The sequence below is a fragment of the Camelina sativa genome, chromosome 4, assembly GCF_030686135.1.
Source record: "Camelina sativa cultivar CO46 ecotype springtype chromosome 4, ASM3068613v1".
NCBI lineage: Eukaryota > Viridiplantae > Streptophyta > Magnoliopsida > Brassicales > Brassicaceae > Camelina > Camelina sativa.
This window is the reverse complement of record NC_141883.1, coordinates 27,396,894-27,409,642: the sequence shown is the minus strand read 5'-3', so window position 1 is coordinate 27,409,642 and position 12,749 is coordinate 27,396,894. Positions and strand designations below refer to the sequence as shown.

The window sequence follows — 12,749 nt, the reverse complement described above, 5'->3', positions numbered from 1 at the left end:
AAGACAGACATAAACCAGATAACATTATGTTCCGTTTGTTTATAGTTCAGTTCGGTCTTAAAACAAAACAAAAAAAAACGAAAAGAGAAGAAAAAATAAAAACAAGAGGGGGGCACGTGGCAACATCGGCTTTAAAAAAGCATGTGGCGTAGAGAGACTCGCTCTGTTTTCTGCTTTCCCCTTCTTCTTCTTCATCCACCGCCCTCTCACGTCACGTCTCTCTGTTTCTGTGGTTTCTGTCTGTGTTTGTGCTCTCATGGCGGAGACCTCTACTACGCTTCTCTTCTCCACCTTCTCCTCTCACCTCACCATCTCTCCTGTTCGTCACTCTTATCATCATCATCATCATCCCTCCCCCGCTCGATTCTCATCTCTTTTTTCCCGCGTTCGGCCTTCTCGATTCGCTGTTAAGGCTTCGCATTACGGTAGCTTCTCCGATGACGATGCTTTCAGCTTCTTCCCTTGGTCCGATGCAAACAACGGTAAATCTAATTACGGGAGGGTCTCATCTCGCTCACTCTTATTTAGATTAGGGTCTTCATATGATCTAATCCAAATCAGGGTGATCTGATCTCAATCTTTATGTTATGATGCTACTTGATCATTTCTTGAATCATGTAATTTGACGATTGTTGAAGACTTTATTGACATTTCTTGAATCATATGCAATTCCTGAGTTGTGATCTGTGGGATAATTGCTGAAAAATCAGAAGTATTGCAATTTGTTTTGTATTACAGACATTGAATGGGTTCCTGAAGAAAGGATTACACTTTTCACTTCTGATGGGCTAGTTCAGATTGGTGGCAACATGGTTCCTCGTCGCATCAAATCTTCCTCTCATGTATGCAAATTTCATTATCTTTGATTGACACTTTTGTTTGTGTTCTTGCTTGGAACTTCTTACAAGTTCACAACTAGTCAGGTTTTCAAATGTATATAGATTGAGATTGTGACTCTGTCTTTGCCTAAGAGGTGTCTTGTTACTTGCCCGCCGTTGTGCTATCATCAAATCATCTCATGTATGCATTTCATTGCTTATGTTTGGATTTGTTTGATTCCGTGGCTGTGGATAACAGATTTGTGTTCTTACAAGTAAACAATGTAGAACCGATATCGAGGTTTCTTATCTTAGGAGGTGTAATTACTATCCCCATTGTGCTGTCATAATTTTGATTACATATGTCTTTTCTTGGACTATATTGAATCATATGCTTTGTGACAGAAGAAACATGGGAGATCCAAATCACCGGAAAAACACCAAAAGTTTCAAGAAAGTGCTTACATGGATCCTGCTCAAGGTCTATGCCTTGGAGCTCTATTTGACATCGCAGCTACAAACGTACGCAACGCTTACTTTTTCGGTTTGCTCAAACTAGACAACACAGATAATGTAGTGCACTGTATTAAAAACAATGTCAGGGACTGGATATGGGAAGAAGACTATGTATCATTGGATTCTGCCGTTCTGTTGAGATGCTTAGTGATGTTGTTGAAGACACTGTCTTAGAACATGGTGGAGAGGTTTGGGCTTTCCATGAAATCACTCGATCTCTTTCTCTTTTTAACATTCTTTCTAAACTAACTTCTACTTTGTTTTAAAAAGATTGTTGCTACAGAGAAAGAGAGCACAAGCGGTTTACAAGAGAAACTAACAATGACAGTGGCAGTTCCATATCTCTGGGGAGTTCCTCCGGCTGCAGAAAGGCTTCACCTTGCGGTTCGAACAGGTGGTGGCATCGTCGACAAAGTTTATTGGCAATGGCATTTCTTGTGATTCACAAAGTTCTCCAAAACATTGGCTCTAACTCACAACCCTCAAGTGTTTATATATCATTCATTGTACAGAACCTTTTACATTTGCTATAAATTCCCCTAATACATACTTTGATCTAATAATCTCTTTATGCTTTTCCTGTTTAGCTAGATAACAAGATATATTTTCGTTAGAGATCTGTTTGATGGGGGTATTGGGTTTTCATTTGGACTAGCTTGACTTATATGGCCCTGTCAAGGAATGCATAAATTTTGAAAAGGTTTGGATGTTTTCATTAATAACTTGGAGATTATAGGATATATTCTCTTCATGGAGATGCAGAAAAATACGATACTCTTACTACTAAAAGCGTCTGAAGATCCTATTGAATGACCTTAAAGTAGTCTGATCAACAGGTCAATTAAACCCAATGTGTATTCCACCACGATCTAGTGGTATCGTTGTAACACTTCAGGATCGAATCCACAGAGACCAAGCGATGCACTATAAAATTGTATAGATTTGAATTTAGCTAACGCAAAAAGAAAGATTGTGTTTCAGTAACCGATTAAAAGCAAAAAATAAATAAGAGTTTTGCAATCAAGGAAGGATATTGGGTGTAGGGAATCAGTTAGGGGATTACAATCACAAATTTAGTTGATAGACTGGAAAGCATTAGAAACCGTTCTTGAACTCAAATTACGAATGTAAAACTAACCTATTGTCGCAGTGTTAGTTATCTATGCAAGGAATTGATAAAACTCTAAATCGTCGTTTGAATCTAAGCAATCCTAGCAAGCAATAAGTTCAAGTTTGATTCTGTTCACAAGGTGCCTTAACTTCAACTTTCGTTGGCTAAGGATCACCTTGCTCTCCTATGTTCTTTTCAAGCAATTCAACAACACTTTTGATGCCTAGATGAATTAAACCTACAATCATAAACTAGGTAGCTAATCTAGTTTAAGCATTAAGCACAACTATAGATGAAAAACACAAAAGATTAATCCTAAATCTAACAACCTAAATTTAGAGAATCATAAAACCCCTTTTGAAACCCGAAACCCAACAGTAAAACTACTCAGACATTGAGAAACAGAAACAGCAAATCAAAGATGAAGTAAACATAATTGAATTGCAAAGAGAAATAAGAAATAGGGTTTAGAAATCTTCTCCAAAGTGTCAAGAAGGATTAGAGATCTTCTCCCCCAGCTCTCAATACAGAATAGTCTCAAAAAATAAAGCTTATGTCTCTGGAGGCCGAGCCTCTAACTTAAATATCAAAATAAAATCCTAAAAGTCGGTTTAAAACAAAAAAAGAAAACTTGAGTCGGGTACGGGACTGGTTGATCCCGAATGTGGATCAGCCGATCCTGGATGCTTTTCTCTGTTTGCTCCATCTGCTTGCTAGTCCGATCAGTCTTCACCAAATTGGCTCCAAATGCTTGTTTTCATCCCCAAAACATTCAGTTTCCTTCCAAAGTAGCCTAAAACCTGTTGAGACTCACAAAAGACTAAAAAGACTCTAAAAACACACTTGGACTTAACAAAAGACTCAAAAGAAACCTAAAAACTATGGTCAAAATCTATAAAATACAGACACATCATAATCCCGCGAATTAAGCTTTCTGGAAGAGAAGTGAAAAGTCTTCTGTGTAAGCATAGCATTCGGGAAGAGGAGTAAAAAAAAATCTTGTGTGTAAGCATAGCGTTCCTGACCTTAACATATTCAACACCATTTAGCTGTAGATAAACTTACTTGCATACTGTCTGTGGACGATGTTATGTGCATTCTTCTTAAAATGTCACAACCATAAACTCTAAACTAAAAAATAAAAACCGGTCAGGGCAAAAAGTCAAAGTTCAAACACTAACATAGACTCTAGTTCTTGTCTTTTACTAGGATTTACTTTATTCCTTGTATCTCAATTCCAACAAATACTAGAAATAGTCGTGGTTCAATTTGTGTTTTCCGTAGCTATCTCTTTGTAAAGGATTTTGCAAAACGTGTCATGTTAAGACTTTCATATATAACAATAGAAGCCAAAATCATAGCCTTTCTTCTTTTTATAGTCATAGCCTTTGTTCCAAAAAAAATTATTAGCAATAATTTGATTGTATATCAAACTTTAATTCTTGTCACTAATATTTATCATCAGTCGATCGCTGTAATAGTGTTTCAATGAATTATTAGTTTATATCGCACAATGATAGGCATCTTTTACAGAGAGGCAATGTCGTACCTTTTGTCAAGTTCCTCTCCACTCAAATTCTAATCACGCCATCTTTAATTCCTCATTCCCTTAATGCAGACTATTCAAACTACATATAAATATATAATGAATGAGATCATGCATGTACAAATATATGAGGATTTCTTTTTTCTTTTCTTTTCTGATTCGTCAGTCGAAGAAGAAAACAAAATCTGAGGGAGAAGTTAATTTATACAATTGTGTAATATATCGAGCCCAATCTTGGTACGACTCTCTTACCTTACCAGTATCAAAAAAGACGTTTGTCGCTAATTAATTAATCATGCGTTAGGATTTATATTTTAAATTCGACCATCAATAAATTATTTATTATCTATAGTTCATTTCTAATGTTGGAATTATGTCTATTTTCTGTCACATCAGATTTGCAATAGTCAAACTTGAAGTTTTTACAAGCTTTTTTCATATTCACTATTCAATAAAAAGAAATAGCAACAGAAAAAAAGGAAGAAACCTCAAACATACTAACAGATGTCTAAAGTATTCGAAAGATCATTAATAAACATTTTGAAATTTTTTCTACTAATTTGCTTATGTTTTTGGATAAGTTTTAAGGCAGCAGATACGATTGACCAGTTTCGCTGGAAGAAAATGATTGAGTTGTGCTTTATAAAGTCGAAAATTTTAATATTTAAGAATAATGTTGTTTGGGAATATATTTTTGTCATCCATATCATTATTAAAGTCCCATAATAATAACAACAATAGATGTTGTGGTGGATATAATTATAACATATATATAATCGGTCATCCTTTTGATCAACGATTGTTAATATATATACATGAGGATATACTTAAGAGCATGGAAAGAACAAAATAATACCTTGAAGAAATGCAAGTGGAATTAGTTTTAGAATTTAAATGGTAAGATATAAAGTATATGTATGCATGTGTTTTAATTTGTGTTTATTGATAAGATTTTGAGATTCCTTAATGAGGTTGAGGGGAACAATACAAAGTAGTTAGCATACCAAATACTGTCATTCTTTATTTTTTTTAAAGCAAGTTATAAGAGTTTTTTTTTTTTTTTTGGTGTGATGATATATAGATTTTATTAGAACGTATTGGTAGATTATTTAGCTATACATATATGGAGTTGACATAGATAATTTCTTCAAAATTTGTTATATATCTTAAACCTATATGAGTGTTGTTCTTTTTCTATAAATTAACTTAATCACTCCGCTGACAAAAAAAAACTTAATTACTCCAAGGTTCCGAAGAACAAATATTCAAAATAGTAAAAATAAAATTATTTGAAGAAAAAAAAAATTAAATTATTAGAAAATGATGCGACATTTTTATGATATGATAGACTTATGCATCACATATATGTTTTTCATGATAGATATAAGCTTATAGGCCATAGTAATTTTTGTATCACAATGTTCTTTGACCACTATAGAAACTTCACTTAACAGCTGTAAGTTCAACAAATTATGTCTAAAGAGAGTTCTTATTCACAATAAAAAAAAATATTAAGTTAAACTCATTAATCACGTTTAAACCCCTCTTTGAACAAGCTTTAATAATTCATGTTCAGTTTTGAGAAAGAAAGAGAGAGAATATGGGGGTTGAATCAAAGTTGGTAAGAGAGATCAATAGTACAACATGAACTTATCCTCTGTCTTGTTTTCATCAAACCACAAGCTATTGCTACTACTAGTACAGCTACTACTTATTAATTGCTTGATCTCCTCCATTCCATAATCTTCAATTACTGCCGAGCTCATTGATCTCTCATCCTCTTCATGATGATGATGATCACGATGTTCCATCTTCACTCTTGTTACTGTACTTGTTGTACTCGACCCACTTCTTACATCACTCAACAACATTATTCCCTTGTTTGTACTTTGCTCCTGGCTGTCTTCTTGATGGCTCATTATGAAATTGTTTCCGTTTGGAGAATTTACCAAAGTGCCCATGTCTTCTTGATATAATAGTTGTTGTTGGCCCATCATTGTCATCATCATCCCCTGATGAGGTGTGAGAAGTTGGTTTGTTGATATTGATGGGTTATACGGAAGAAGAGTATTGATCATATTGTAATGTGATGGTGATGATGGTGTAGCACTGGCTAAGTGGTGATTTGGAGGAGGAGCCATGGTGGCAATGAGCTTCTTCTTGAGCTTAGTGTTCCAATAGTTCTTGATGTCATTATCAGTCCTACCATGTAAGTGAGCTGCTATTACTGACCACCTGCATTTTCAATAATTAACTCCTTTATGTAACCACAATAACCTAAAGAAAATTAATTTTGTAAGCTTAAATCTTCAATACTTTTCAAAGTGGATTTGCTTCACTTTTTTTCTTCTTTTTGGGCTAACTTATGAACTAAAGAATATACCCACAAAAGGAGGCAATTATACTGCACAAAAGGTGGGTATGTAAAAGCTATAATCATGAAATAAAGTATTTTTTAATTAAAGATAAGAAAAAAAACAATTGAGATTGAAGCTTCCTTGAAACATGCAAAGTCTCTTCTTTTTCGATACCCATTTTCTTCATTTCATTCCCATGATTTAAACAAGAGTAATATTTACCAATCTTTAAGATTATTATATCTATGAAGGCCTTAGATTATTAATGCTGGAAAATAATTATTTATTTTAAGACTTGCTTAACCTGCTTCCGATGGAGGCATAGAGGCTGTAGATAATATTGTCTTCTTCCTCAGTGAAATCTCCATGTCTTATGTTTGGTCTTAAGTAGTTCAACCATCTCAGTCTGCAACTCTTCCCACATCTCCTTAAACCTTTATAACACCATATTATTTATGATATTAAAAAAAAAAATCAACCAAGACCCAAGACACCCACCAAAGGTTAAAAATCCAAGAAAACACACAAAATAAATAAAAAAAATCCAAGAATCATGAGAGATGTGAAAATACCAGCTTTGTGAGGGAGAGAAATCCAGTTTCCACCAGTGCCTTGTTTCTCTATGTAGTCTTTAAGCTTCGCATCTTCTTCCGGAGACCATGGACCTCTCTTCACATTTGCCTTGTCACAACATGGAGCCCTACCCATCTCTCTCTTTCTCTCTCTCTCTCTCTATGTGTGTTTTTATTGAGTGATCTTTGTTTTGTGTTTTGAAAGAGAAGAAGAGAAAGAAAAAGTGTTCTCTGGTTCTGTAATTATCAAAGATAAAGACATCTATTTATTGCTCTATGTATTGGAAACGCCCAAGTCAATGAAAACCTATATTTTTATTTTCTTTCCATAATGCTTTTTTCTTTTCTCCCATGTGGATTGCCTTCATTATTATAATATGTATGTAGAGAAGGAGAGAGAGAGGGGAAAATAGTGTAAATAAAAAATATAGATGTGTTTTTGGTCACCAAAGCAAAACAAGAACAGCTGGTCTAAGTTGTGAATAGTGGAGAAATTAAAAAGAACAAAACAATTTCTTTAGAAAAAAAATTTAATAAATAGTAGTACCAATTAATTAAGTGCTTTAATGCTCTTTCATTTTAAGAAATTGGAGAAATGGTTTGCAGGAAGAAAACAAATTGGACAAATGGTTTGCAGGAAGAAAACAAATTGGACAAATGGTTAGAAGTTTTAATTCTATGATGTCTTATTACGATTGAACGTGCATGTTTGTCTCTTGAAGAGACCAAAAACAACCGTTTTATCGACCCATTTGACCGGTTTTGTGGGTCTTCATTGGATTAAACCAAATCGAACCAACCAAAAGTCAGAACCAACATGAAATATTAATTATATGGTATACAATACAAAACTGTACTGTGTGAAATAATAAACACGAAAAAATGGTGCATGGAAGCAAGAGTCAATTAGTCAAACATTTTATGGTGTTCTATTTTTCTTCGGACACTTACCAATAAAAAAAAAGGAAATAGTTTCATGGACAGCTCGAAGGTAAGCGATAAGAAAAGAAAAATGAAGAAAATAAAAGGAAAAGTTGATATTAAACCAAAAATTAGAGAAAGGGGTGAAAGTGATGTGTACTCATTTTCCAAAAAACCAAAGTGAAAGGTTTGACTAAGTCATTTCCCACAAGACATTGTCAAAGTGATTGATCCCGAGGCCACCACACATACATATATTCTTATGGGACGAATATGTGTATATCTATATAATAATACTAGTACTAACATAAGCATATTTATGTATACAATGGCAAAATAAATTTGAATGTTTATGGCGTAGCAGTTTAAGTTGGTAAGTTGGTGTGGCACTTTTCAAAACTATATTAAAGTGGGTTTCCAATGAAAAGTATATAGTACTAGTAGAACTTAGTAACACTCATTTCTTTATACTACAAGATAGATAACACTTAACAGTCTTCAGACCAGTAAACTAAACTCTAAGACAATCACATCCATTATCTTTATTGTAGCCGGGTTGCATACACTTCATATACGAAAAACATATAGCTAAACAGTGACAAATCGGATGTATGTGAGATTATTAAATGGAAACTTGTGGATTAATGTATCATGTATGTATGTTTCGTGTATGTAGGTCTACCTTGTTACAATTGCAGAATTTTGCATTTACACGTGAAATCACCTAGTAAAAAGTATTAATTTATTTTTGCATTTGTATAACTTTTTGACATATGTATGTTAGAGTATATACTCTAACAATGTATGTTATGTTTTCGTTTATTATTTACCACAAAAAAATCATTTAAATATATCGTGTCATTATGCAAAAAAAAAACTAATATCTTATCATTTAATTTAAGTACTGTTACATTATGTAAAATAAAAGTTTTTTTTTTGACAACAAAGATACTAGATTAGTTCAAACAAACCAATACGAAGGTAGATTGTTAACATAGGTAATTAAATGCGTAACTGTGCGAGCGCGTCGCGTAAGATTATCCGCTTTACCATTCTGAGAATGCGGGACGTAGACTAATGAAAAGGAAGTAAACTCCTCTTTATCCGCCTGGATGTCCTCGTAGTAAGGTGTAAAAGCTGGCTACTCGGAAGGCGAAAACACCATTTTCACTAAGTTGGAGCAGTCGGTGAGGAAAACAACAGATTGGTTATCCGCTCCAATCATACATCGCATGGCCCAGACAAAGGCCTCAATCTCAGCATGGAGAGGGGTCAGACTAGGCGAAGGTTGGCAGCTCCCATAGTGGGGACGTCACCATAGGGCGACGTGGAGAACCACCCTCTTTCTGCATAACGGTCTGTTGCTTTCCAGGAACTATCGACAAAACAAATATAGCTCGCCAAAAAACTAGGAGCACTGAAGCCCCTGCTTCCCCGGGGAACAACCTCAATAGGAATAGCCGATGCGACCGTTAAATCCTCTGTTTGAGCCAAAGTCCATGCTTTTGCCTCATCCTCCGCTAGCCGCAAAATCGTTAAAAGATTGGAATTCAGAGTACTAAAAAGTTTATCATTATGCGCTTTCCATATATATAAAATAAAAGTTTATAACTGGTGAATTGCAACAAAATTTCTTATTGTTACATTTTTAAAATAATTAACGTATATAATTATTGAGGTGGAGTCCCTACATAAGAAAATATTTTTTAGTGACTTTATGAATTATACCGAGAGGTCAAAATCTATCGACCAATATTTTATGAAATACGCAAATCTAATAATTGATAAAGATGGTCTTTTATATAAACATACAATAATTGCATATGTGATATGTCGTAATTTCCCACTCAAATAGGAGCCTATCCGATCCTCTGAACGTAGACGTGTAATTGAAAAAATCGCCTTGAGACGACGTTAGACGACGTTAACTGCTTACGATTATGAATTATTGATAAGTACACTATATTATAATATACTAGTATTCGATACATACCTACTATATATTTAGAAGAATGAACAATTCTGCAACACATTACAGTGGAATCATTGTATCATACAGTGGCCAATAGTCCTGGGCAATCGGGTACCCAATCGGGTTTCGGTTCTACCTAATCGGGTTTCGGGTAAATCGGTATAATACCTATAGATCTCATTCGGTAATTTACAAAAAATTCGGTTCGATACGGTTAGTAACTAGCCGGGTTCGGAGCGGGTTTCTACTCCAATATAAAATCCGAAATAACCCAAAATTTTTCCAGGTTATAATCGGTTCGGTTATTTTCAGTAACCAAAGTACTCAAATAACCGACTAAAACCCGAGATAACTGATTAAAATTATAAATACCCATGTATATAACCAAAATAACCGATTAAACCATAGCCCATTCGGTAATTCTGCTTAATCCGGTACCGCTTTTATCGGTTCGGTTCGGTTCCGGTACGGTTCTTCGGTACCGGATATTATGCCCAGGACTAGCTTTAGTGGGTCAAGGTCTTATTAGACCTCTAGGTTAAACATATCTAAAACGGTGGCCCAATATACTTAAGTTACAACCCGAACCTGGACCGAAGTCCATTTTACCAAGGCCTCTTAGTCCATTCGGTAATTCTATTTAATCCAAACCCTACCCAATACCGCTTTTATCGGTTCGGTTCCGGTACGGTTCTTCGGTACCGGATATTATGCCCAGAGCTAGTGGCCAAGTTTACGTGTAAATGGTTGGTTTTGTGAAGAACAAACTGTCGAAAGACTCTAAACGAGGTAGAAGGTCTCAAAATTTTAGGCTCACTCTACGAGACACGTGAGAGTCACGTGGGGAATCGGAGCGTGTTGAGACCACGCGAAAAGAGTGCAAAAACGACCGCGTTTAAGATTAACGTCGTGTCTCTTTCTTCACCTTTTCTTTACTACTCTCATCAGACAAATCTCCTTCCCTACCACTTCCGCTCCTCACTTCACTTTACCGACACACACTAAGCTCTCTCTCTTCTTTCATATGGCTGCAATCACCGGATTCTCCGCTCTCTCTAGCCCTATTTCTTCTACTGCTCCATCGTTTCTTGCGTCGCGTTTACTTAATTCCACTCAGTGTCTCTCCAGATTCTCAAATCCGTCTCCCTTTCCCGCGCTCTCTAACTCTCGTCGGAGAAATATCCGGTTAATTACGGCGTGTTCTTCTTCGATTAATAACGTAGATGAAAAGGTTGAAGCAAAAGGTGGTGATGAGAATGAGATTAAAGAGACATTAGTGTTATCAGTCTCTCCTTTGCCTCTCCTCCTCGTTGCTTCTCTCCCTGGAGGTATAATATTAAACTTTAAATCTGAATAACGTAATCGCTCAATGTATACGATGTTAATTTAGGAGCTTTAAGTAACAATTAGTGAGAAGTAAGTAATGCAATTTGTGTGTTCATTAGTTGTATGAATCAAATTTGGCTCTGTGTCCAAGAATGTTGTGCTGAGCTTTATCTGTCTTTGTGGCAGCTGCAACTGTAAGATCTGTTATTGGACCTTTTGTGGAGATTGTACAATCCTTGAATCTACCTGACTGGCTTGTTCACTGGGGACATCCAGGGAACATGGTAATATATATTACTATACTGCTTCATAACCAATTCATGCTTCTTTTAATCTTATCCCTCATATGTGTGCAAGATTCCACAACAACATGTGTGCCAAAAACCAGTTTCTTTAGAAATTTGTCTTGTGTGTTTGATGGGTTTGGATATGTTACTTGTTTTCTATCAGGCAGTTGTTCTTTTTGCTATGGGTGGCTATGGAACATACTTAGGCTTCCGGATTCGTTATTCAGATGACATTGTAAGACTATTTTTAACCAAATAATCTGGTTATAATATTACAAGAACCATTGTTGTTTAAAGAGCGTTGTTTGTCCTTGAAAATGTCAGGAAGAGAAGGCAAAGGCAAAAGACCTGCACCCAAAGCTTTTAGCAGGAATGTTTTTCTTTTTCGCTCTTGGAGCAACTGGTGGTATCACATCCCTTCTTACCTCCGATAAACCCATCTTCGAAAGGTGTGTTCTTTTTTTTTTACATAGTAAACTCTTATTTACTGATTCCAAACTTGAACAAACAAAACACTGTTTTCATGGTAAACAAGAAGACCTCTTTTTAACTTAGTAATGAGATTTCAAATATGCGCGACACTGATATGGTTGCGGATTTGTGTAATGTAGCCCGCACGCTGTTACAGGATTCATTGGTCTTGGTCTCTTGACTATTCAAACAATCTTACCATCTTTGTTCAAGGTAATTAAAGTACAATGCCGGATTTTGCAATGTGAAAACCTTAGTCATTGATGTAGTTTCCAAGATCAAGAAACTAGTTGTTTCAAAAATGTGCAGGACAAACCTGAACTGAGGAACGTACACGGGATCCTTGGGAGTGGGATAATGACGCTTTTCCTCGTCCATGCTGCTTTCGGCCTTCAGCTCGGTCTCAGTTACTGACTGTTCTTTTACTGACCTCTTCTCATATGTTTTCTACTCTATAGCTGCAACCACAACAACACAATCATTTTTCTTTACTTTTGTATTCGTATAAAAGTGTTGTAATTTTAATAAAAAAAGATATATAGGCAAATTACTGAGAATTTTTATGTGTCTTGTTTATATATTAACACTTTTTTTTGTTATAAACTTGCAATTTATTAAAAATAATGATGATTTTTGTTAGCTTTTAGATTTTTATCTTTTGGGAAATTCACTTTTACAAATTTAAAAAGTAAAACAAGATCTACAAAAAATTAACGATCAAATCATCGTATAACTATTTTTTAAAACAAAAGTTAATAAGCAAATACCATTCACCAACCAACACCTAAATATGAAAAGTATAAAAAATATAAAAAGAACAAATTAACAAAAATATCTAAACCACTCCATGAT

At 35.0% G+C, this 12,749-nt stretch overlaps 3 protein-coding genes across 5 annotated transcripts; 2 read left to right on the top strand and 1 right to left on the bottom strand.

Annotated features, from left to right (window-relative positions):
• LOC104782109 (uncharacterized) lies at positions 1 to 1,894 on the top strand. Of its 3 annotated transcripts, XM_087511619.1 has the most exons (6): positions 27 to 482; positions 739 to 842; positions 1,078 to 1,136; positions 1,224 to 1,340; positions 1,421 to 1,522; positions 1,605 to 1,894. In XM_087511619.1, exons 1-5 carry the CDS (start codon positions 257 to 259, stop codon positions 1,506 to 1,508), a joined length of 594 nt encoding a protein of 197 aa, XP_087367745.1. In that variant the 5' UTR covers positions 27 to 256; the 3' UTR covers positions 1,509 to 1,522; positions 1,605 to 1,894. The 3 variants fall into 3 exon arrangements, with proteins under 3 accessions (XP_019100467.1, XP_087367745.1, XP_010505238.1); XM_019244922.2 differs by lacking the exon at positions 1,078 to 1,136 and having other exon boundaries at positions 1 to 482; XM_010506936.3 differs by lacking the exon at positions 1,078 to 1,136 and having other exon boundaries at positions 1,227 to 1,340.
• A 3,589-nt stretch (positions 1,895 to 5,483) lies between these two features.
• LOC104782108 (transcription factor RAX2-like) lies at positions 5,484 to 7,273 on the bottom strand. The gene is made up of 3 exons (XM_010506935.3): positions 6,921 to 7,273; positions 6,653 to 6,782; positions 5,484 to 6,226 (listed from the first exon to the last, which is right to left on the bottom strand). The coding sequence occupies exons 1-3, from the start codon at positions 7,054 to 7,056 to the stop codon at positions 5,623 to 5,625; spliced, it is 870 nt and encodes a 289-aa protein (XP_010505237.1). The 5' UTR covers positions 7,057 to 7,273; the 3' UTR covers positions 5,484 to 5,622.
• A 3,449-nt stretch (positions 7,274 to 10,722) lies between these two features.
• Positions 10,723 to 12,500, top strand: LOC104782107 (uncharacterized). Its single transcript, XM_010506934.3, has 6 exons — positions 10,723 to 11,141; positions 11,326 to 11,423; positions 11,590 to 11,661; positions 11,751 to 11,875; positions 12,038 to 12,110; positions 12,207 to 12,500. Exons 1-6 carry the CDS (start codon positions 10,838 to 10,840, stop codon positions 12,309 to 12,311), a joined length of 777 nt encoding a protein of 258 aa, XP_010505236.1. The 5' UTR covers positions 10,723 to 10,837; the 3' UTR covers positions 12,312 to 12,500.
• The last annotated feature ends 249 nt before the right edge of the window (positions 12,501 to 12,749 follow it).